The following is a 20,244-nucleotide window of genomic DNA, read 5'->3' as shown; positions in this document are numbered from 1 at the left end:
CCAGGGATTTTGCTCCAAACCCGGGCAACTATTAATTCTAATCTTAGAATGTTGGGCCGCCACCTGATTCTGAAATCGCCTAGACTACGGAAGGGCTAAGAGGGTGTGGCTGAATGAAGGAGTGAGTGAATGAATGAATGAATGAACGGACGCGGTTAGACCTCCATTTTGTGGATGGGCTCATGGAGGCTTCACGTTAAAGCCTGTCTAGCGGCTGGTGAGACGCATCAGGGTGTAAAGGCGCTTGCGGCCAACCCCTCCGTGGAGGGAGGCAAGAACCGACTCCAGGAAGCAGGCTGTCCTTTGACCTCCACAGATGCGCCGTGCACGCATGCGTCCTGCCCCAATAACACATTAAAAATGAAGGCTGCTCATGGCGGCGCACGCCTGTAACCCCAGCACAGAGGAAGGACGGTCTTGAGTTCGAGGCCAACCTGGTCTACAGAGTGACCTCTAGGCTTGCCAGGCCTCCCAAAGTGTGAGCCGGTCTCAAATAAGTATTTAAGATTCCTTGGGGAGAGGAGACAGAGGCGTCGCCTGCAGGGGGAGCGGCCTTCTTGAGGTGTGAACTCAAAGCGGGGGTGCCCCATGTCCCCGACGCGGTGCGTCCCTGGGAAACCAACGCGGTGCGGCCAGAAGCGGTCCCTTTAAGAAACCCGGCTCGGCGCGCCCAGGCCGTGGTCCCGCCCCCTCCAACGGCAAAGACCTGCGAGTGGCAGGAGCATTGGCCAATAGCAGCGCTGGGGGCGGGGCCGAGTGCAGCCCGGGGCCGCGGGTTGCGAAGGGCGTCGTCCGCAGTGGAGGGGGCTCCTCTTAAAGGGGCCGCGCTCCCCCGCCGATGCCGGGCGGAGCGACGGTGGACGGAGTCTGGGGGGCTCAGAACGGTGAGAAGGACCCCGAGAGGGTGGAAGGTGGAGCCTGGCGAGCTGGGGGTGCTGTGGGGTGCGGGTGGGCGGAGCCGCGTCCCTGGTAATTAGGGGTTCCAGGCGAGCCCCTCCCCTCCCTCGCCCTTCCTTACCCTTCCCGCGAGTGTGGGAAAAACTGGCCGGTGTTTCTCACGGCGGGCTTCTGGTCACGTAGAGGGACCCTGCCGTCCTACCCCCGCCGCGCCCCACTTTCCCAGTGACGCGGGTCCTCCCAGATTCCCAAATCCTCCCGGATTCCCAAATCCCACTGTGTAAAAGATAAACGTCCGCGAGTGGAAGCCGCCAGTTCCCAAGCAGAGGGCTAAGCTTTGGCCACTGCCTTCGGGGTCAGCCTCAGTTTCCCTGTCTGTCTTATGAAGTAGGCCACAGACAGACAGTCCTGGGGGGGGGAAGCGATCAGGAGTGGCTGGCTCGGGGAGCCGATCCCGCAGCCCGGGGTCGTCTGGCCCATCCTTTGGACACCCGGGGGCCGGCCTCGCCCATCTCCGGTTTCCTTGGGAGCGTGACTCGGCCCCCTTCGGAGCATCAGTTTCCATCTCTGTGACACGGAGGCTGTCCGCACCGGGGACAGAGGCTGCGGGTCTGACCGTGGGTCGCCGGGGCCGTGGGATCCGAGCCCCGGGTCCCCGACCAGGCGGAGCCCGGAGCCCGAGGCCTGCGACGCAAGCTCCGCCCCCTAAGAATGCGGACAGGGTCTTCCAGACCCCAGCCTTCAGCCCACCGGGAGCGATCGCCCTTCCAGCCAATCAGCTACGGAGACGGCAGCGGGCCGGGCTCCCATTGGTCACCCCTTGATGTTTGCGGGGCTCTCCTTTCGGGAGATGCCCGCAGCTCAGGGAGAAGAGGGGTGGATGAGGGTGGATGGAAGGATGAAGACCAGAGACCGTCAGGCATCTGCCTCGAGCCACACAGCTCACCCCCAGCCTGTTCGTCCTGTGCTCTCCGCTCTGTTCCCCGTCCAGAGTCATCATGGCCTTCTGCACACAGCTGATGCTCCTACTGTGGAAAAACTACACATATCGAAGGAGACAACCGGTAAAGCCTTGGGTTGGCAGGTGCGGGGCGATGGCAGGTGTCCATCGCGGTCCCGCAGAGTCTCCTACACATTCTTCCCCCAGATCCAGCTCCTAGTGGAGTTACTGTGGCCCCTCTTCCTCTTCTTCATCCTGGTGGCCGTCCGCCACTCCCACCCACCGCTGGAGCACCACGAATGTAAGACCCAGTGTGCGAGCCGCGCGGTGGCGGCGGCGCACGCCTTTAACCCCAGCCCTCGGGAGGCAGAGGCAGGAGGATCTCTGTGAGTTCCAGGCCAGCCTGGGCTACAGAGCGAGATCCAGGACAGCCAGAGCTGCAGAGAGAAACCCTGTTGAGGAAAAGAAAAAAGAAAAGAAAGAAAGAAAAAGGAAAGCCCACTGTGTGTAGTGGGAGGGGGACAAGCCTCTCCCGCCAAGCCGGGTGCTGGGGCTGAGCTGGGTGTGGCAGTAGGGAGGACGACTCTGAGCAGGTGCCTCTCCCCCCAGGCCACTTTCCAAACAAGCCTCTACCATCGGCGGGCACCGTGCCCTGGCTGCAGGGCCTTATCTGCAATGTCAACAACTCCTGTTTCCAGCAGCCAACGCCTGGCGAGAAGCCGGGGGTCCTGAGCAACTTTCAGGATTCCCTGTGAGTAGAGTGGGTGGGTGAGGCCGGCCCACGAGTGGGAGGGGCGTTTGGGGCTCTTGAGCCCCGCCTCCCGTCCCCTCTCTGCCCCAGGGTCTCCAGACTCCTTGCCGATGCTCGGGCAGTGCTGGGGGGGCGCAGCACCCAGGAGATGCTGGCCGCGCTGGGGAAGCTGATGCCCCTGCTCAGAGCGGCCGGAGGTGGAGGTAGGGGAAGGGGGAGCCCTCGGCTTGGGGCGGGGGAGCAGGCCCCTCAAGCTGAGCTTTGCCTAACATGGGCATCCTCCCCCCTCAGCCTGGCCGCAAGAGAGTCATCCACTGAACAAGCAAGCGTCAGTGACCACTGAGCTCCAGAAGATCCTGCAAGGGGTGAGGAGGAGGGGGCTGACACGGTCAGGGACTCCCGTGTGGGGCCTTCCCACACCTCATTTGTGAAAGGCTGGGGCTCCGGGGTGGAGCTCTCACCTGCCCGCACTGAAGAACCCAGCTCCCCTGGCGTCTCAGCACTCAGGGTGGATGCGGGAGGATCAGTCCGAGGTCATCCTTGGCCTGAGGACTACTGAGCAGTGCCCCCAGGTCTCAGCCACGCTTGTTTTCTTGTTGACAGGCGTCCCTGGGGCCTGCGCTTGGTCAAGCCCAGGATTCCATGAGGAAGTTCTTGGATACCACCAGGGACCTTACCCAGGAGGTGAGAGGCCCCAGCCAGTCTCCAGCTGGCCAGGAAGCAGTAAGCGGGCAGGGCGGGGCCTAAAGGTGTGCCTGGCCCTGCCCTGCCTCAGAGGGCAAGCTGGAAGAAGCTGTGTGGTGCTGCATTACCGTGGCTGCGCTCCAAAGGCTGGGCCGGGGACTGTGACTTAGAGAGGCTAGTTTGGGCTCCAGAGCCAGACAGCATCTCAGTCAAACAAAAACAAATGAACAAATACACAGAAGGGCTGGCGTTGTAGCTCAGTCAGCGGAGTGCTTGTAGCTCAGTTGGTAGAGTGCTTGTAGCTCAGTCAGCGGAGTGCTTGTAGCTCAGTCAGCGGAGTGCTTGTAGCTCAGTTGGTAGAGTGCTTGTAGCTCAGTCAGCGGAGTGCTTGTAGCTCAGTTGGTAGAGTGCTTGTAGCCCAGTCGGCAGAGTGCTCATAGCTCAGTCAGTAGAGCGTTTGCCTAGCGTGCATGAAATCCTGCATTCTACCCCTAACTCCCCATAGCGCCCTGTCAGGATGAACTTATACAGCAAGTAAGGCCACCAGCCTCATGAGACTGTGTTTCAATAAAATAAAATGAACAAATAAGCAGAAGGGGCTGGGAGGCTCTGTAGGGGTGCCCAGCGCCCCTTGGTGGCCTTTCTCCAGAAGGGGCTGGGAGGCTCTGTAGGGGTGCCCAGCGCCCCTTGGTGGCCTTTCTCCAGCTCCTGACGCTGCCCAGCCTGCTGGAGCTCCGAGCTTTGCTGCGGAGGCCCCGCGGGTCAGCCGGTTCGCTGGAGCTGCTTTCAGAGGCCCTCTGCAGCACCGAGGGGCCCAGCAGCCCAGGGGGCCTCTCCCTCAACTGGTACGATGCCAGCCAGCTCAACGAGATCCTGGGGCCGGAGCTGGCCCCTGCCCTGCCCGACAGCAGCCTCAGTGAGTCGCTACGCCGCTGGGTTCCGGGTGGGGCCGACGGAGGGCGGAGGGCTGCAGTGGGGCCTCACGTTACCCCACACCAGGCCCTGCCTGCTCCCAGTTCATGGGGGCGCTGGATGACCATCCCGTGTCGCGACTGCTCTGGAGGCGCCTGAAACCGTTGATCCTCGGGAAAATTCTCTTTGCCCCTGACACAAACTTCACTCGGAAGCTCATGGCGCAGGTGAGACACAGGAACCAGTGGGGGACAGCAATCTACACAACACCCTGTAGTCGGGGGCCAGTAACGGTGACAGCCTCAGAGGAGGGGCTGGGGGCGTGGTCGGGGTGGAGCCCCGCCCGGAATCCCCCAGTGAGGGGCTGGGGGCGTGGTCAGGGTGGAGCCCCACCTAGAATCCCCCAGTGAGGGGCTGGGGGCGTGGTCAGGGCGCAGCCCCGCCCAGAATCCCCAATGAGGGGGCTGGGGCGTGGTCAGGGTGGAGCCCCACCCAGAACCCTCCAGTGAGGTCTGGGGGCGTGGTCAGGGTGGAGCCCCGCCTAGAATCCCCAATGAGGGGGCTGGGGCGTGGTCAGGGTGGAGCCCCACCCAGAACCCTCCAGTGAGGTCTGGGGGCGTGGTCAGGGTGGAGCCCCGCCTAGAATCCCCCAGTGAGGGGCTGGGGGCGTGGTCAGGTGGAGCCCCACCCAGAATCCCCAGTGAGGGGCTGGGGCGTGGTCATGGCAGAGCCCCGCCTAGAATCCCCAGTGAGGGGCTGGGGCGTGGTCATGGCGGAGCCCCGCCCAGAATCCCCCAGTGAGGGGCTGGGGGCGTGGTCAGGGTGGAGCCCCGCCCAGAATCCCCAGTGAGGGGCTGGGGGCGTGGTCAGGGTGGAGCCCCGCCCAGAATCCCTCAGTTAGGAGCTCCAGGACAAGGCTCAGTGGTGACAGGGTATACACAGAGCTCTGGGCTCTATCACTAGAACTCAAAATACAAAAACGGAAAGAGAGAGGGAAGGACGGATGGACGGACGAGAGAGAACACAGGTTAAAGCCGTGGCTCTTTAGAGAAACAGGTTTATAATCCCGACACCAGAAGGAGGCTGAGGCGAGAGCATCTGGAGTTCCAGCCTAAGCTCTGGGGTGAGATGCTGTCTCAAGGTTGGGAAAGAAATCCAGTGACTGCGGCGCTCGCCTTTAGTCCCAGCACTTGGGAGGCAGAGGCGGGTGGATCTCTGTGATCAGGCAGATCAGCCAGGGAGCAGTGACACTCGGTGATGATGGTGATGGTGATGAAGAGAAGGGTCCAGAGGCGGAGGGGCCGGGCACGGCCACGCTCAGGGCAGGTGTGTGGAAAGGCGGCCTCAGCTGACCTCAGCTCCCCCTTGCAGGTGAACCGCACCTTCGAGGAACTGGCTCTGTTGAGGGACCTACAAGAGGTCTGGGGGGTGCTGGGACCCCAGATCTTCCACTTCATGAATGACAGTGCCAACACGGCCATGCTTCAGGTGGGCTGGGCTGGAGTCGGCCACCTCCGGGCTAGGGTGTCCAGAAGGGAAGGGTGGAGGGAGACCTGTCGTTCCCCTCCCCAGAGACTGCTGGACGTGGAGGGCTCAGGGCACAGGCAGCAGACCCCCAGAGGCCAGAAGCAGCTGGCTGCCGTCCGAGATTTTCTGGACCCCAGTAGGGGTGGCTACAGCTGGCGGGAGGCCTACGCGGACATAGGGCGCCTGGCAGGAATCCTGGGCCAGATCATGGAGGTGAGGGGTTGTCATGGAGGGTGGAGTGGGCCTTTCCCTGGTGACCTGAAAGGGACCAGCGGCAGATCTGTCCTGGACGGTGCAGCACAGAGAAATCTGGGCTCCGTTTATGTCTGAAGAGGGCGCCCACTGTCCAGTGTATGGTCACCCAGGGGTACAAGGGACCCAGGGGGAAGGGCTGGGGACTGAGGGTTCAGTCACACCCTAGAGTTCATGCCCCTCCCCCCAGTGTGTGTCTCTAGACAAGCTGGAGGCTGTGCCCTCCGAGGGAGCTCTTGTGTCCCGTGCCCTGGAGCTGCTGGGTGAGCGCCGCCTCTGGGCGGGCATCGTCTTCTTGAGCCCTGAGGACCCTCTGGACCCATCGGAGCTGTGGTCTCCAGCCCTGGGTCCTGGCCACCTGCGATTCAAGATCCGAATGGATATCGATGACGTCACAAGGACCAACAAGATCAGGGACAAGTGAGGGGAGAGAGCTTTGGGGGGGCCTGGGGGGCAGGGCCAAGACCGTGCCTGTCGGAGGTGATAGACAGAACTAGGTGTGAGTGTGGCCAACGGTCCGGGATAAGGTCTGGGGGGGGGGGGGCGGGGGGAGTGCTGTGCAGCAGTGGGGTTAGCCGAGGGCAGTAGGGGGCTAGCCTAGTACAAAGAACGGCCAGCCATGTGTATCATGGGACTTCCCAAGTGTGGAGACAGGGGCGCTAGCTAAGTGCATTATTGAATCTGGAAAGGAAAGGGCTGATGGAAAGGGGCCTCTGTGAGTTTCTTCACTTCCATGTAGCTTATCCACTGAATCTGGCATCTCCCAGGTTTTGGGACCCGGGGCCATCTGCAGACCCTTTCATGGACCTTCGATATGTGTGGGGTGGCTTCGTGTACCTGCAGGACCTGCTGGAGCAGGCAGCTGTGCGTGTGCTGAGTGGAGGGGACGCCCGCGCCAGCCTCTATCTGCAGCAGATGCCGCACCCCTGCTACGTGGATGATGTGTGAGAGCGTCCTCGCATCCTGTCTGGGCTCTGTGGTTTGGAGGGGCCCTCCAGACTTCCAGGGTCTCCCCCATAAGGAAATAAAGTGGCCTGTGCTGGGAGCTGGCATCCTCTGGCTGGATCAGCCCTCTGAGGATGCTGCTAAGCCTGGAGACCCCAGGGTGACATTTGAGCCACACCGGTGTGCGCACCCCGTGCCGGGGATCTGCAGCTGCGTCCCACTTTCCCACCATTCCAGGTTCCTGCGCGTGCTGAGCCGGTCTCTGCCCCTGTTTCTGACTCTGGCCTGGATCTATTCGGTGGCGCTCACCGTGAAGGCCGTGGTGCGGGAGAAAGAGACGAGGCTGCGGGAAACCATGCGAGCCATGGGGCTGAGCCGCGCCGTGCTCTGGCTCGGCTGGTTCCTCAGCTGCCTGGGACCCTTCCTGGTGAGCACGGCGCTGCTGGTACTGGTGCTCAAGGTGAGGGATCCTCGATGCCGCCCCACCCACCCACCCCGCGCCCCGTGGTGTGAAGCTCGGACACGCATCCCCAGCGCCCATCTCGGAATGGGATCCTGAAAGTCTTGTGCTCTCTCCCAGCTAGGGAACATCCTTCCTTACAGCCACCCGGCTGTCGTCTTCTTCTTCTTGGTGGCCTTCGCGGTGGCCACCGTGGCTCAGAGTTTTCTGCTCAGCGCCTTCTTCTCCAGGGCCAACCTGGCAGCTGCCTGTGGGGGCCTCGCCTACTTCTCCCTCTACCTGCCCTACGTGCTGTGTGTCGCCTGGCGTGAGCGCCTGCCCCTGGGCGGCCTTGTCGCTGCGGTGAGGAATGCTCCAGCCTGTGAGGGGATGGATACCCACAGAGTGTAGCCGGCTCCCTGAACCCCCCTCCCTCTCCCCAGAGCCTACTGTCCCCCGTGGCCTTCGGCTTCGGATGTGAAAGCCTGGCGCTGCTGGAGGAGCAGGGGGATGGGGCGCAGTGGCACAATTTGGGCAGGGCCCCTGCGGAGGATGTCTTCAGCCTGGCGCAGGTGTCCGCCTTCCTGTTGCTGGACGCCGCCATCTACGGCCTCGCCCTCTGGTACCTGGAGGCCGTCTGCCCAGGTGGGCCACAGGGGAAGGGGCTCCAGGTGGGGAACACGCCGGCTCTCTGGAGTGTTCCTGGGCACCAGGAGAGATGTTTTAGGGTGTGTCGACGGGATATTGGGCTCCTGGAGGCTCCCCTTGAAGTGATAGACTTTGCCTCCTGCTGTTTGGTGTCTGGGAACAGCCCAGGGTGGGTGGAGCTTCCTGCTGGGGCGTACTCTCACTGTCCTGGCCACAAGACACCACATTTTAGGGCATGTCTCTGGGATACTGGGTTTCTGGAAGTACATTTCCTAGCTGATACTACCTCTGAGGGGCAGGGTCCCTGGGTGCCCCGATTCCAAGTGTGTGGCCTGGGAGTTCTCACATCTCATGGGCGTGACAAGTGTAACCGAGCGTCACTTTCCACCAGGCCAATATGGGATCCCTGAGCCATGGAATTTCCCCTTTCGGAGGAGCTACTGGTGTGGGCCTGGATCTCCCCAGAGTTCTGTCTTGGCCCCTGCCCCACAAGATGCCAAGGGTGAGGGCCCATGACAATTATTAACCTTTTGCTGGTTTTGACTCCCTTGTCTCCCCTAGAGAAACAGGTCCTGCAACTCAATGCCCTGGACACCCCAGATCCCCAGGCCCTGGCCCCTAGGGATCTCCCCCAGACCTTGTGCAAGCATTCTACCACTGAATGACATCTCAGGCCCTCTCTGCTGGTTTCCGTGCAGGGGCTCTATCCCCGAGCCATGCCCCTGTTCCTTCTAGGGGGGACTCTAGACAGAGACTCTACCCCGAGCCACATTTTTTTTTGAGACAGGGTCTCACTAAGTTGCCCGGGCTGACCTTAAGCGCACGAGCATCCCTTCCCTAGCCTCCTAAGTAGCTGAGGTGACCATCCCGCACCATGCCCGTCTCCCTTAACTCTCATAGGACCCTAATTCCACTGACCAGCTCTGAGGGACCCCAGCTGGACCCCCAGGTCCACAGCTGACCCTGTTCTCCCTCCACAGTTCTGGTGGAAGAACCACCACCTGGCCTCATTCCTGGTGTCTCCATCCGTGGCCTGAAGAAGCATTTTCGTGGCTGTCCACAGCCAGCCCTCCGAGGACTCAGCCTTGACTTCTACCAAGGCCACATCACTGCCTTTTTGGGTCACAACGGGGCTGGCAAGACAACTACACTGTGAGCCGCCAGCCGCTACGCCCCTTCCCTCAGTTTCCCCATCTGGTCCATGCATCGGGGTGGGAGGATCCCAGGCGTGCAGTGGAGCAGGAACTGGGTCTGGTTTGCACACACAGTAGTTAAGATACGGCGCTCCTCTGAGCCCACTTCCCTCTCCACCCTGTGAGTGTAGGTGGCCCTCTGTCCCTGAAGGGCAGCTTCTCTGAGATCCCCGCACCCACAGGTCCATCTTGAGTGGTCTTTTCCCACCCAGCGGTGGCTCGGCCTCCATCCTGGGCCATGATGTGCAAACCGACATGGCGGCCATCCGGCCCCACCTGGGCATCTGCCCACAGTACAATGTGCTGTTTGACATGTGAGTCCTGCCGGGCCTGGACGGGGGCGGTGGGAGGGGCCTGGCATCGCCGGAGACACACACACACACACCAAGGGAGTCACTGCGGATCACCCCGGCCACAGGCTGACGGTGGATGAGCATGTGTGGTTCTATGGCCGTTTGAAAGGCGTGAGCGCAGCTGCCGTGAGCTCTGAGCAGGAACGTCTGATACGGGACGTGGGGCTCGTCCCCAAGCGGGACGCACAGACGCGCCACCTCTCCGGTGAGTAGGCCGCCTCCGTGGGGTGTAGAACTTCGGGGGCTGACGACGGGGCCCTGAGCTATGCTCAGGTGGGGAAGTGAGGCTGCCCCACAAGCAGCTGGGTGGGTCACATTAGGACTGTCACTCCCTCCACGCAGGTGGGATGCAGCGGAAACTGTCTGTGGCCATTGCCTTTGTGGGTGGCTCTCGGGTAGTCATCCTGGATGAGCCCACTGCTGGTGTGGACCCCGCTTCTCGACGTGGCATTTGGGAATTGCTCCTGAAGTACAGAGAGGGTAAGAGCTGGAAGATGAGGTGGAATAGCCCATTGAACAGGTTGCCCTGGTTTCTGCTTGAGGGGCAAAAAAAAAAAAAAAAAAGGTTTCTGAGTATGAAATGCTGGGATGGGGTTTTGAGGGATGCACAGGAGTTTGCTGCATAGGGTTAGGCAATTCCTGAGAGACACTGCCGCCTGGGTAGAGGCCTGGTGAGCCCAGCGGTTCACACGGATTGGGTCCCCGTGTCCAGATCGCACACTGATCCTCTCCACTCACCACCTGGATGAGGCGGAGCTCCTGGGAGACCGCGTGGCCATGGTGGCGCACGGCTCTCTGTGCTGCTGTGGGTCCCCGCTTTTCTTGCGTCGACACTTGGGCTGCGGTTACTACCTGACGCTGGTGAAGAGTCCTCAGGCCCTCAACACCCAGGACTCGGAGGTGAGGGCTGGAACTGGCCGCTGAGCCCTGTCCCCACCTCTGTCCTGCGGAGATGGACCACTGTCTTTCTCTGTAAAGGGAGACAGCGGGGACCCCAGACGGAAGCAGAAACCAGGCAGCGAGGGCAACGTGGCGGGTGAGACTGGGCCTGGGGACCCTAAGGGAACGCGGGGGGCCAGCAACCACTTAACACCAGAGCTTAAGACCCCAGACCGGACGCCTGTCCTTCCATACCCCTGGCCGAAAAGCCCTTCACCCCGACCTGTGTCCACAGGGACAACTCCCACCCAAGGAGCCTCGGACGGGAGCGGCCAGGCCCCAGCTCCTGATGCGGCCCCCATCACCCCGAGGACACCCCGGATACTAGACCTAGTGCGGCGCCATGTTCCTGGAGCTCAGCTGGTGGAGGAGCTGCCCCATGAGCTGGTGCTGGCACTGCCCTATGCAGGTGCCCTGGATGGCAGCTTTGCCATGGTCTTCCAAGAGCTGGATCGGCAACTGGAGGCTCTGGGACTCACCGGCTATGGGATCTCGGACACCAGCCTGGAGGAGGTGTGGGACCTAGTGGGATTTTGAAGGATGAATAGGAGTCTGCTTATGGATGGCAAGGGGGAGATCCAGGCAGGAAAGATGGCTCTTAGGGAGGGTGGATGGCTTGGAGATCTCTTGAGGAGGCCTGGGGGAACCAGTGGTTTATGGGGGTCCCTCCTACGAGTCTCTTGCTCCATCTCCTCAGATCTTCCTAAAGGTGGTGGAGGATGCACACAGAGAAGGTACGCCATAGCTGTGACCCTTCAACCCAACCCTGGTTCGGAATCAAAACAGGCCTGAGGCCCGTCACTCATCCGCACCTGGGTCTGTCCTCAGGGCCGAACCCCAGGTTCCTCCCTGGTGCTGGCCCCAAGTCCTCCTTCTGAATGCTGGCCCTTCCCCGCTTTGGGCTCTGGCTTGGTTCCCCCAGGAAGCAAGACCCTGTCCCCCACCCTGAACCCCGCTGGCTCCACAGGAGGTGACTCCGGACAGCACCTGCACCCCCCCACGGCCACTCTGCAGCCCCACGCGGGGCCAGAGGCGTCAGCCCTGGAGAACGGGGAGCTGGGTGAGTCTCTTCCTGCTCACACCCTGCCCCATCACCCCCAAGGTGCCGGAGCTCACCTTCCCATCCCCCACAGCTAGGTTGATGCTGGATCCCCGGGCCCCGCAGGGCTCCACACCCGGCGATGCAGCTCCCGTGCAAGGCTGGACACTGACCCGCCAACAGCTCCGGGCTCTGCTCCACAAGCGTTTCCTGCTTGCCCGCCGCAGCCGCCGGGGCCTGTTTGCACAGGTTTGACAAGGCCCTGCACCACAGAGGAGGCGTGACTGTCCTGGGCTGTCCGTTGTCCACGCTGGCTGTCCACTCAGGGATTTCATTCCTGCAGAGGGTGCTGGGGAGCCCCGGGGTGGGAGCGGGGTAGGGTGTGTGGAGGTGGGTGCTGACGACACTGTCCCCCAGATTGTGCTGCCTGCTCTCTTCGTGGGCCTGGCCCTGCTCTTCAGCCTCATCGTCCCTCCGTTCGGCGAGTACCCGCCCCTGCAGCTCAGCCCCGCTATGTACGGCCCCCAGGTCTCCTTCTTCAGGTGGGTGCTGGGCACAGTGGGCAGGTGACCGTGGGCAGGTGACGGGGTAGCCACAGTCACAGTGCTGACCTGTCACCCCACAGTGAGGACGCCCCTGGGGACCCCAACCGGATGAAGCTGCTGGAGGCGCTGCTGGGCCAGGCTGGGCTGCAGGACGCAGCTGCCAGGTGAGGCTGACCCAGCCAACTGTCCTTGGCGTATCCCCTACCCCAGAAACGGCGTCAGTTTCCCCCAGACTCTGCCTCAGCTTCCTCTCTTGATCTGCCTCCACTTCCCTGCCTGTTCTCTGCCTCGATTTCCCTCTGAGTTCCCACCTCAGTTTTCTTGTCAGGATTCTGGCCTCAGTTTCCCTCCACGGCTCCTTGCCTCTGTTCCCCTCTGGCCCTGGTGAGCAGGCCTCCCTCGCCTCATGGGAATGTGGGGTCTGTGTCTGCTAGCACCCCTTTTCCCAGCACCCACAGCCCTTTCCGACTCCATAGAGGATCCGAGTGCGCACACTCCTTGGCCTGCTACTTCTCGGTCCCCGAGGTCCCTGCAGATGTGGCCAGCATCCTGGCCAGTGGTAACTGGACTCCAGAGTCTCCGTCCCCAGCATGCCAATGCAGCCAGTCTGGAGCCCGCCGCCTGCTGCCAGACTGCCCGGCCGGAGCTGGGGGTCCACCGCCACCCCAGGCCATGGCTGGCTTGGGGGAGGTGATCCAGAATCTCACTGGCCGAAATGTGTCTGACTTCCTGGTGAAGACTTACCCCAGCCTGGTGCGCCGGGGGTAAGCACCCAGGTTCTGTGTGCCAGCACTAGGGAGGCCGGGTGGTCCCCGTGCCCCATACTGACCCTTCCCATTCGACTGTATTGCTCTGTTTCCCATGTATGTCCTGCAGCCTGAAGACTAAGAAGTGGGTGGATGAGGTCAGGTGAGATGGGGCCTGGTGTGGGAAACCCTATCTGTCCCTTTCCCACACCCTCTGCTGGCCTGCCCACTTCCCCAGCTCCTCAGTCTCCATCTCCACCCCAAACCATTCCCCAGATACGGGGGCTTCTCCCTGGGAGGCCGAGACCCAGACCTGCCCTCAGGGCATGAGGTGGTCCGCACAGTGGCAGAGATGCGGGCGCTGCTGAGCCCCCAGCCTGGCAATGCCCTAGACCGTATCCTGAACAACCTCACTCAGTGGGCCCTTGGCCTTGACGCCCACAACAGCCTTAAGGTGGGAGCTGGGGCCAGCAGGTGGTGGCCGGGGCATCCAAGGCCACTCGCCTCTCGGACCTCATGGCCTTTGATCCATTCAGATCTGGTTCAACAACAAGGGCTGGCATGCCATGGTGGCCTTTGTGAACCGAGCCAACAATGGACTCCTACATGCCCTCCTGCCGTCTGGCACGGCCCGCCATGCCCACAGCATCACTACGCTCAACCACCCTTTGAACCTGACCAAGGAGCAGCTGTCTGAGGCAGCGCTGTGAGTCCATCCATTTACTCTCCATGTGTGGTCTGTTGCTCAGAGGTGGTGGGGACTGGATGGGAGCCTTCCCTGGCCCGGGCTAGTGACAGAATGTCAACCCTGGAAAGGCCAGGCAGTGGGAGGGCGCACGCCTGAAATCTCAGGACACAGGAGGCAGAGGCAGGCAGATCTCTGTGAGTTTAAGGCTAGCCTGGTCTACTTACATAGAAAGTTCCAGGCTATGTAGAGAGGCTCTGTCTCAAAACAAACAAACAAACAACAACAAAAAACAAACAAAGAGACTTCAGGATGAAAAACATCCAGGCACCCTGGATCTTGTCCCACTTTTAAGGACCCAGACCTCTCCCATGCCTGTGTCCCCAAATTGCCATGCTCTCTCCTGCCGGGAATCAATCCGAAAGACCCAGCATCATGCCCCATTTTGCTCTGAGCCACTCCCAACCTCTCACCCACAGGGTGGCCTCCTCAGTGGATGTCCTTGTCTCCATATGTGTGGTCTTCGCCATGTCCTTTGTCCCAGCCAGCTTCACCCTGGTCCTCATCGAGGAACGTGTCACCAGAGCCAAACACCTGCAGCTGGTCAGCGGCCTGCCTCAAACCCTCTACTGGCTCGGCAATTTTCTCTGGGACATGGTACGTGTGGCTGGCCACCAGGGAGGGGTGGGAGGGGAGGAACAGCTAACCCTGACCCCTGACCCTCTGAGTGACTGAGGTGACTCCTGTCTCGGATACAGTGTAATTACTTGGTGGCAGTGTGCATAGTGGTGCTCATCTTCCTGGCCTTTCAGCAGAGGGCCTACGTGGCGCCGGAGAACCTGCCCGCCCTCTTACTCTTGCTACTGCTGTATGGGTGAGATCCCCTGCCCCCTGAGGTCTGCTCTTCTTGTGGGGGGAGGAGATCCATAGTAACTGGAGAAAAAGACTCTCAGGTTCAATAGGACCTCAAGAATGGTAGGATTCAGGGGTTGGAGAGATGGCTCAGTGGTTAAAAATGCTAGCTACTCTTTCAGAGGATCCAGGTTCAGTTTTCAGCACCCACATGATGGCTCACAACCTTCTGTAACTGCAGTTTCAGGGGATCCGATGCCCTCTTCTGACCTCTGCAGGCACCAGGCACACACATAATGTGTGTACGTAGAAGCAGCCAAACACTCATACACATAAATAAAAATGAATAAATCTTAAAAAAAAAAAAAAAGGCCTTTAATTCCAGCACTTGGGAGGCAGAGGCAGGTGGATCACTGTGAATTCAAGGATTACCTGGACTTAATAGTGACACCAAGGGAAGTGACACCAAGGGGAAGGAGTTAGAATTGGGAGCTAGCCAATGTGGCCTTAAAAGCTCATCACATCCTGGCACCTAATACAGATCTGAGGCACATAGTACAGATCTGAGGGGGGTTATCCTGAGGGCCACCCAGTGTGTCAGGTCACTGGTGGCACTTGTCACCCTTCCCTTTCAGCTGGTCCATCACGCCTCTAATGTACCCAGCCTCCTTCTTCTTCTCCGTGCCCAGCACGGCCTATGTGGTACTCACCTGCATTAACCTCTTCATTGGCATCAACAGCAGCATGGCCACCTTTGTGCTGGAACTGCTTTCAGATCAGGTGGGCTCTTGTCACAAAACCTGGGGCTAGGGCTGGGCTGAGTTACTGGGCGCTGTTAGGCTTAGCTGCTGACCTGCTAGGCTCTACCTGCCCCTGAACAGAACTTGCAAGAAGTAAGCCGGATTCTGAAGCAAGTGTTTCTTATCTTCCCCCACTTCTGCCTGGGCCGAGGACTTATCGACATGGTGCGGAACCAGGCCATGGCAGATGCCTTTGAGCGCTTGGGTGAGAACGTCTGTCAAATGGGGACTGTGAACAGCACCACTGGGAGGGCTACCTCTCAATTTGGTTATATGAGATGGGGACACATTAACTGGACAATTTTAGGTGGCACAAAAATGATGTCAAATTAAAAGTGAGGAAAAGGTAATTAAAATGTCATATCATAAAAGGTCTATGACCACACATAAAAGAAGATGTGAAACTTTACAGTCTAGGTCAGCTGTACCCTAGCAGTACAGGCCATCGTCACTTTACAGTCTAGGTCAGCTGTACCCTAGCAGCACAGGACATGGTCACTTTACAGTCTAGGTCAGCTGTACCCTAGCAGCACAGGACATGGTCACTTTACAGCCTAGGTCAGCTGTACCCTAGCAGTACAGGCCGTGGTCACTTTTCTTGAATCCAAGGTAAACTGGACAGGGGGTGAGACCCAGTGTCTCCTGTCCCCACAGGAGACAAACAATTCCAGTCACCCCTACGCTGGGACATCGTCGGCAAGAACCTTCTGGCCATGGTGGCCCAGGGACCCCTGTTCCTGCTCATCACACTCCTGCTCCAGCACCGCAGTCAACTCCTGCCACAGTCAGTGGGGACCAGGTGAGGGTGGTGGCGGCCAGCATCCTTCCCTGGGTCCATTTACCTGTCTATCCTCAGACCCAAACCGGGACCGCTGCCGCCCCTGGATGAGGAGGATGAGGATGTAGCTCGAGAGCGGGAGCGTGTGACCAAGGGGGCCACCAAGGGGGACGTGCTGGTCCTCCGGGACTTGACTAAGGTAGGCACAGGGTGGGGACAGGTGCCAGGTCGGGGCTGGCACGGGCACTCTGTCCCTTCTCAAGAGGCCCCACCCCTACAGGTGTACCGTGGGCAGAAGAGCCCGGCTGTGGATCGCCTGTGCCTGGGGATCCCCCCTGGGGAGGTGAGTCTGGGGCGGAGAACTCAGTGCTGGGTCAGGCGAGGCTGGAGGCTCCTCGCGGTTTGTCGAGTACCTCCTACCTGTCTGTCCACCTCGACCAAGCCCCTTCAGTGACCCCACTTTCCTGAGCACGGCTGCGCTCAAAACACCTTTCATTAAGCCCCTTCTGTTACCTAATTTTTACTTATTCACTTATTTTTGGTTTTTGAGACAGGGTTTCTCTATGTAACAGTCCTGGTTGTCCTGGAACTCATTTTGTAGCCCAGGCTGGCCTCGAACCCACTCAGATCTGCCTGCCTGTGCCGCCGCCGCCGCCGCCCAGCCCTGTTACCTAACTTTTAAATGTGTGTTTATTTTTGTGGTACCAGAAATAGAACCCAGAGCCTCAGGCATGCCCAGCCGAGGCTATCCCACGCACCCAGACCCTCACTGGAGCGCCCTAGGCTGTGACTCTACTGCTGAGCTACGCCCCCACTCTGAGCTCCTAATCCAGCCATCAGCCCTCATTAGGCACCTACTGTGTGCTCACATTTTTGAGCACCAACTGTGGCCACCAAAAGCATACTGATTGCCACTGTGGGGGGCCGTCCTTTCCCACACGCTAAAAGCATTGAGTCTTCACTCTATACCCGGCCATGTCAAGCCCTTCTCAGTTAAAACTTCTTAGGCACCCGTTTCTGCCTTCAAGGCCTTGGACACATGCAAACTCATTAGCTGGCCGTGGTTCACTGGCTGCCTACCAGGGAGTCAGAACACATCCGTGAACGCACGTGAGCCTACTGAGGCAGGAGGATCCCGTGTTCAAGGTTGTCTTTGGCTACATAGGGAGTTCAAAGCCAGCCTGGGTTACATGAAACCCTGGGTGGCCAAAACCATTCTCTGCCTCTCCCAGCCGCTGCCCTCACCCTTTGGTAGCACTGGGGGCTGTGGGTTGTGGCCCCGGCCTTGGGCTGTGAAGGGTTTGTGGGTTCCTTTCAGTGCTTTGGGCTGCTGGGCGTCAATGGGGCAGGGAAGACGTCCACCTTCCGCATGGTGACAGGGGACACACTGCCCAGCAGCGGTGAAGCAGTGTTGGCAGGACACAGGTAAGAGGTCCCTGGTGGGGGCATATGTATCCTGCACCCTGGTTCTTCCCCCATCGGTCCGTGAGTGGATGTGGTACTTCACCAGGCCGCTGCCTGGGATCTGCGTCCCTCTGTGCACGGCCCACGTGCCCCGGGACTCCTCTCCCCCCGCAGACATCTATGCACCTATGCAATCCTGCATGGGTGGCCTGCAAGCTCTTGAGCCTCCTGTCCCCACCCCCAGCGTGGCCCGGGATCCAGCTGCCGCACACCGCAGCATGGGCTACTGTCCCCAGTCTGATGCCATCTTCGACCTGCTGACGGGCCGGGAACACCTGGAGTTGTTTGCGCGCCTGCGCGGGGTGGCCAAGGCCCAGGTTGCCCAGGTGAACTCTGTCCCTATGCTTACTGTGGCCTGGCCCCTCTCGGTATGGTCCCGCCCACGCTCACCCCCCCCCCCCAACACCCCACACACCTCCACAGACAGCGCTCTCGGGCCTGGTGCGCCTGGGCCTTCCCAACTACGCAGACCGACCCGCGGGCACCTACAGCGGAGGGAACAAGCGGAAGCTGGCCACAGCCCTGGCTCTGGTTGGGGACCCAGCAGTGGTCTTTCTGGTGCGTGGAGGCGGGGACTGAGTGGGTTGTGGGTGGGACCTGAGTGGGAGGGGACCTGGATTAGTGAGGTGGGGTCTAAGCTGGTGGAGGCCTTAGGGGCGGTGCCTGTGCAAGACAGGGCCCATTTGGGCGTGGCCCGAGCAGGGTGGGGCCTGATTGACGTGTGCCTTGGCTTAGACGGGGCGGAGCCTCAGGAGGCAGATTTTGAGCAGGTCAGGGGCTGTCACTGGGGTCCCTCCTTTGCAGGACGAGCCCACCACAGGCATGGACCCAAGTGCACGGCGGTTTCTCTGGAACAGCTTGCTGTCGGTGGTGCGCGAGGGCCGCTCCGTGGTGCTCACCTCGCACAGGTGAGCACCATACTGCTCTCTGGCCCCCTTGCAGGATGGGGCGACCCTGACCCTGGTGAGGTGCCTAGGGTGAGAGAGCTCCAGGGATGGGAGAGAGCCTGGCCCCTGAGCAGGCTGGCTGGGCCCAGCTGCGCTCACACTGTCGCTCGCCCACAGCATGGAGGAGTGCGAAGCGCTGTGCACGCGCCTGGCCATCATGGTGAACGGGCGTTTCCGATGTCTGGGAAGCGCTCAGCATCTCAAAGGCAGGTGGGCAGCGCGTGACGGGCAGGCTCCTCGGCCTGACCTGCGTCGGGGAGGCGGGGACAGGAGGGATACAGGGTCTGATTGATGCGCCGAGGTGGTGGGTGGGCTTAGAAGGGCTAATCAGGTATGTGGAGGCGGAGCCTGAAGAGTTGGGTGCGGACACTGGCGAGCTGGAAAAGCCTTGGTGAGTAGGAAGAGTTTGTGTGGGTCCTGGAGGGTCGGGGGGGTAGGGTCAGGGTGCATGGGCGGGGCCACGCGAGGGGCGGAGCCATGCGTAGAGAACTGAGTCACTTGTAGGGGTGGAGCCAGAAAGAATTCGTTGGAGTGAATTATGGGGTGTGGGCGGGGTTATGTTGTATATGGGCGTGGTTACGGTATAAAAGGCGGAGCCACACGGATAAAGTAATGTGTCGTTTGTATGCATGAGACTCTGGAGGGTTTAAGGGTGGCGTGGGATGTGGGCGGAGTTAGAGCGTATGTTGGGGGGCTAGGCCACGAGGGGCGGAACCACCACGGGGATATGGGAAGGATCATTTGCAGGGGTGCGACCAAAGGGCAGGGCGAGATGCAAGGGGCAGGGCCACATGGTGCTTCCTAGGGGCGGAGCCAGACCTTATAAGGGGAGCCTGGGAAGGTGCGCGTGTTCATAGGAGGGCTTTCTGGATGGGGTCCAGGGTAGGTGAGGGGTGTCTGTCCTGACAGGTGTGTCAGGTCCTCTGAGTGGGCGTGGCCTCAGGGTCATGGTGGTGGCTCCCAAGCAGAGTAGGGTGAGGAGGAGTTGGGTGTACAAGACAGGCCTAGTGGATGTAAGGAGCAGCAGCGAGGGTTCTGGAAGCAGTGAGGGCCGTGGCCTGCATCCCTGGCCCTGTCCCCTCCAGGTTCGGGGCTGGCCACACACTGACCCTCAGGGTCCCACCGGCTCAGCCCGAACCGGCGATAACCTTCATCATGGCCACCTTCCCGGGTGCTGAGCTCCGGGAGGTGCATGGCAGCCGCCTGCGATTCCAGCTGCCACTCGGGGGCAGCTGCACCTTGGCACGCGTGTTCCGCGAGCTGGCCGCGCAAGGCAAGGACCACGGCGTGGAGGACTTCTCCGTTAGCCAGACCACGCTGGAGGAGGTGAACCGTAACAGGGCCTGAAGGGAAGAGCTGAGGACCTCCCGACCCTGGGCTGACATCTTCCCTCCCATGTCTCCTCCATGTCACCCTGTCAGGTGTTCCTGTATTTCTCCAAAGACCAAGGGGAAGAGGAGAAGGGCAGCCAGCAGGAGAGTGGAGCCGGGGAGGTTTTCACACCCGGCCTGCAGCACCCTGAACGTGTCAGCCGATTTCTGGAAGACCCCAGCTCTGTGGAGACAATGCTCTGAGCACGCCTGCCTTGGGACTGAGTGGTAAAGACCAGGCGGAGGGTCCCTGAGCCACACGCTGGCTCCCGGAGAGCCCAGGGCCCTGGAAGAAATAAAGAGACAAGAAGAGTGAGGCAGCAGCCGTGTGTTTATGTTTGGGAGCCCTGGCTCGGTACCGAGTCTCACACACTGTCACACGTACAGTGTGTGCCTGTGTCTGTGGTCGCAGAGGTGATGGCCGCTGTGACAGTTACAGCCACCTGGACCCCCCGAGCGGTGTGGGGCGAGCCTGGGCGTGAGATGTGGGCACGCCCAGGCCTCTCGTCACATGTACCCTGACCTGCACATACCTGTG

The 20,244-nt window shown here is 60.7% G+C and overlaps 1 protein-coding gene across 1 annotated transcript; it reads left to right on the top strand.

The window, feature by feature from the left end:
- The first annotated feature begins 779 nt into the window (after nucleotides 1–779).
- Nucleotides 780–20,018, top strand: Abca7 (ATP binding cassette subfamily A member 7). Its single transcript, XM_059252017.1, has 47 exons — nucleotides 780–884; nucleotides 1,889–1,961; nucleotides 2,045–2,138; nucleotides 2,447–2,588; nucleotides 2,679–2,791; nucleotides 2,880–2,953; nucleotides 3,192–3,272; nucleotides 3,978–4,188; nucleotides 4,272–4,411; nucleotides 5,556–5,672; nucleotides 5,757–5,924; nucleotides 6,154–6,383; nucleotides 6,731–6,907; nucleotides 7,146–7,368; nucleotides 7,489–7,710; nucleotides 7,791–7,992; nucleotides 8,387–8,497; nucleotides 8,976–9,147; nucleotides 9,371–9,502; nucleotides 9,607–9,746; nucleotides 9,884–10,021; nucleotides 10,254–10,441; nucleotides 10,520–10,577; nucleotides 10,716–10,993; nucleotides 11,178–11,214; nucleotides 11,448–11,540; nucleotides 11,614–11,768; nucleotides 11,937–12,061; nucleotides 12,145–12,228; nucleotides 12,541–12,828; nucleotides 12,941–12,973; nucleotides 13,087–13,264; nucleotides 13,347–13,516; nucleotides 13,975–14,152; nucleotides 14,254–14,369; nucleotides 14,983–15,127; nucleotides 15,229–15,352; nucleotides 15,802–15,931; nucleotides 16,004–16,124; nucleotides 16,206–16,268; nucleotides 17,244–17,350; nucleotides 17,574–17,715; nucleotides 17,813–17,947; nucleotides 18,194–18,297; nucleotides 18,454–18,546; nucleotides 19,422–19,662; nucleotides 19,758–20,018. Exons 2-47 carry the CDS (start codon nucleotides 1,896–1,898, stop codon nucleotides 19,908–19,910), a joined length of 6,492 nt encoding a protein of 2,163 aa, XP_059108000.1. The 5' UTR covers nucleotides 780–884; nucleotides 1,889–1,895; the 3' UTR covers nucleotides 19,911–20,018.
- The last annotated feature ends 226 nt before the right edge of the window (nucleotides 20,019–20,244 follow it).

The sequence above is a fragment of the Peromyscus eremicus genome, unplaced genomic scaffold (genome assembly GCF_949786415.1).
Source record: "Peromyscus eremicus unplaced genomic scaffold, PerEre_H2_v1 PerEre#2#chr22_unloc_1, whole genome shotgun sequence".
NCBI classification, from domain to species: domain Eukaryota; kingdom Metazoa; phylum Chordata; class Mammalia; order Rodentia; family Cricetidae; genus Peromyscus; species Peromyscus eremicus.
This window is presented reverse-complemented; position numbering and strand designations above follow the sequence as displayed.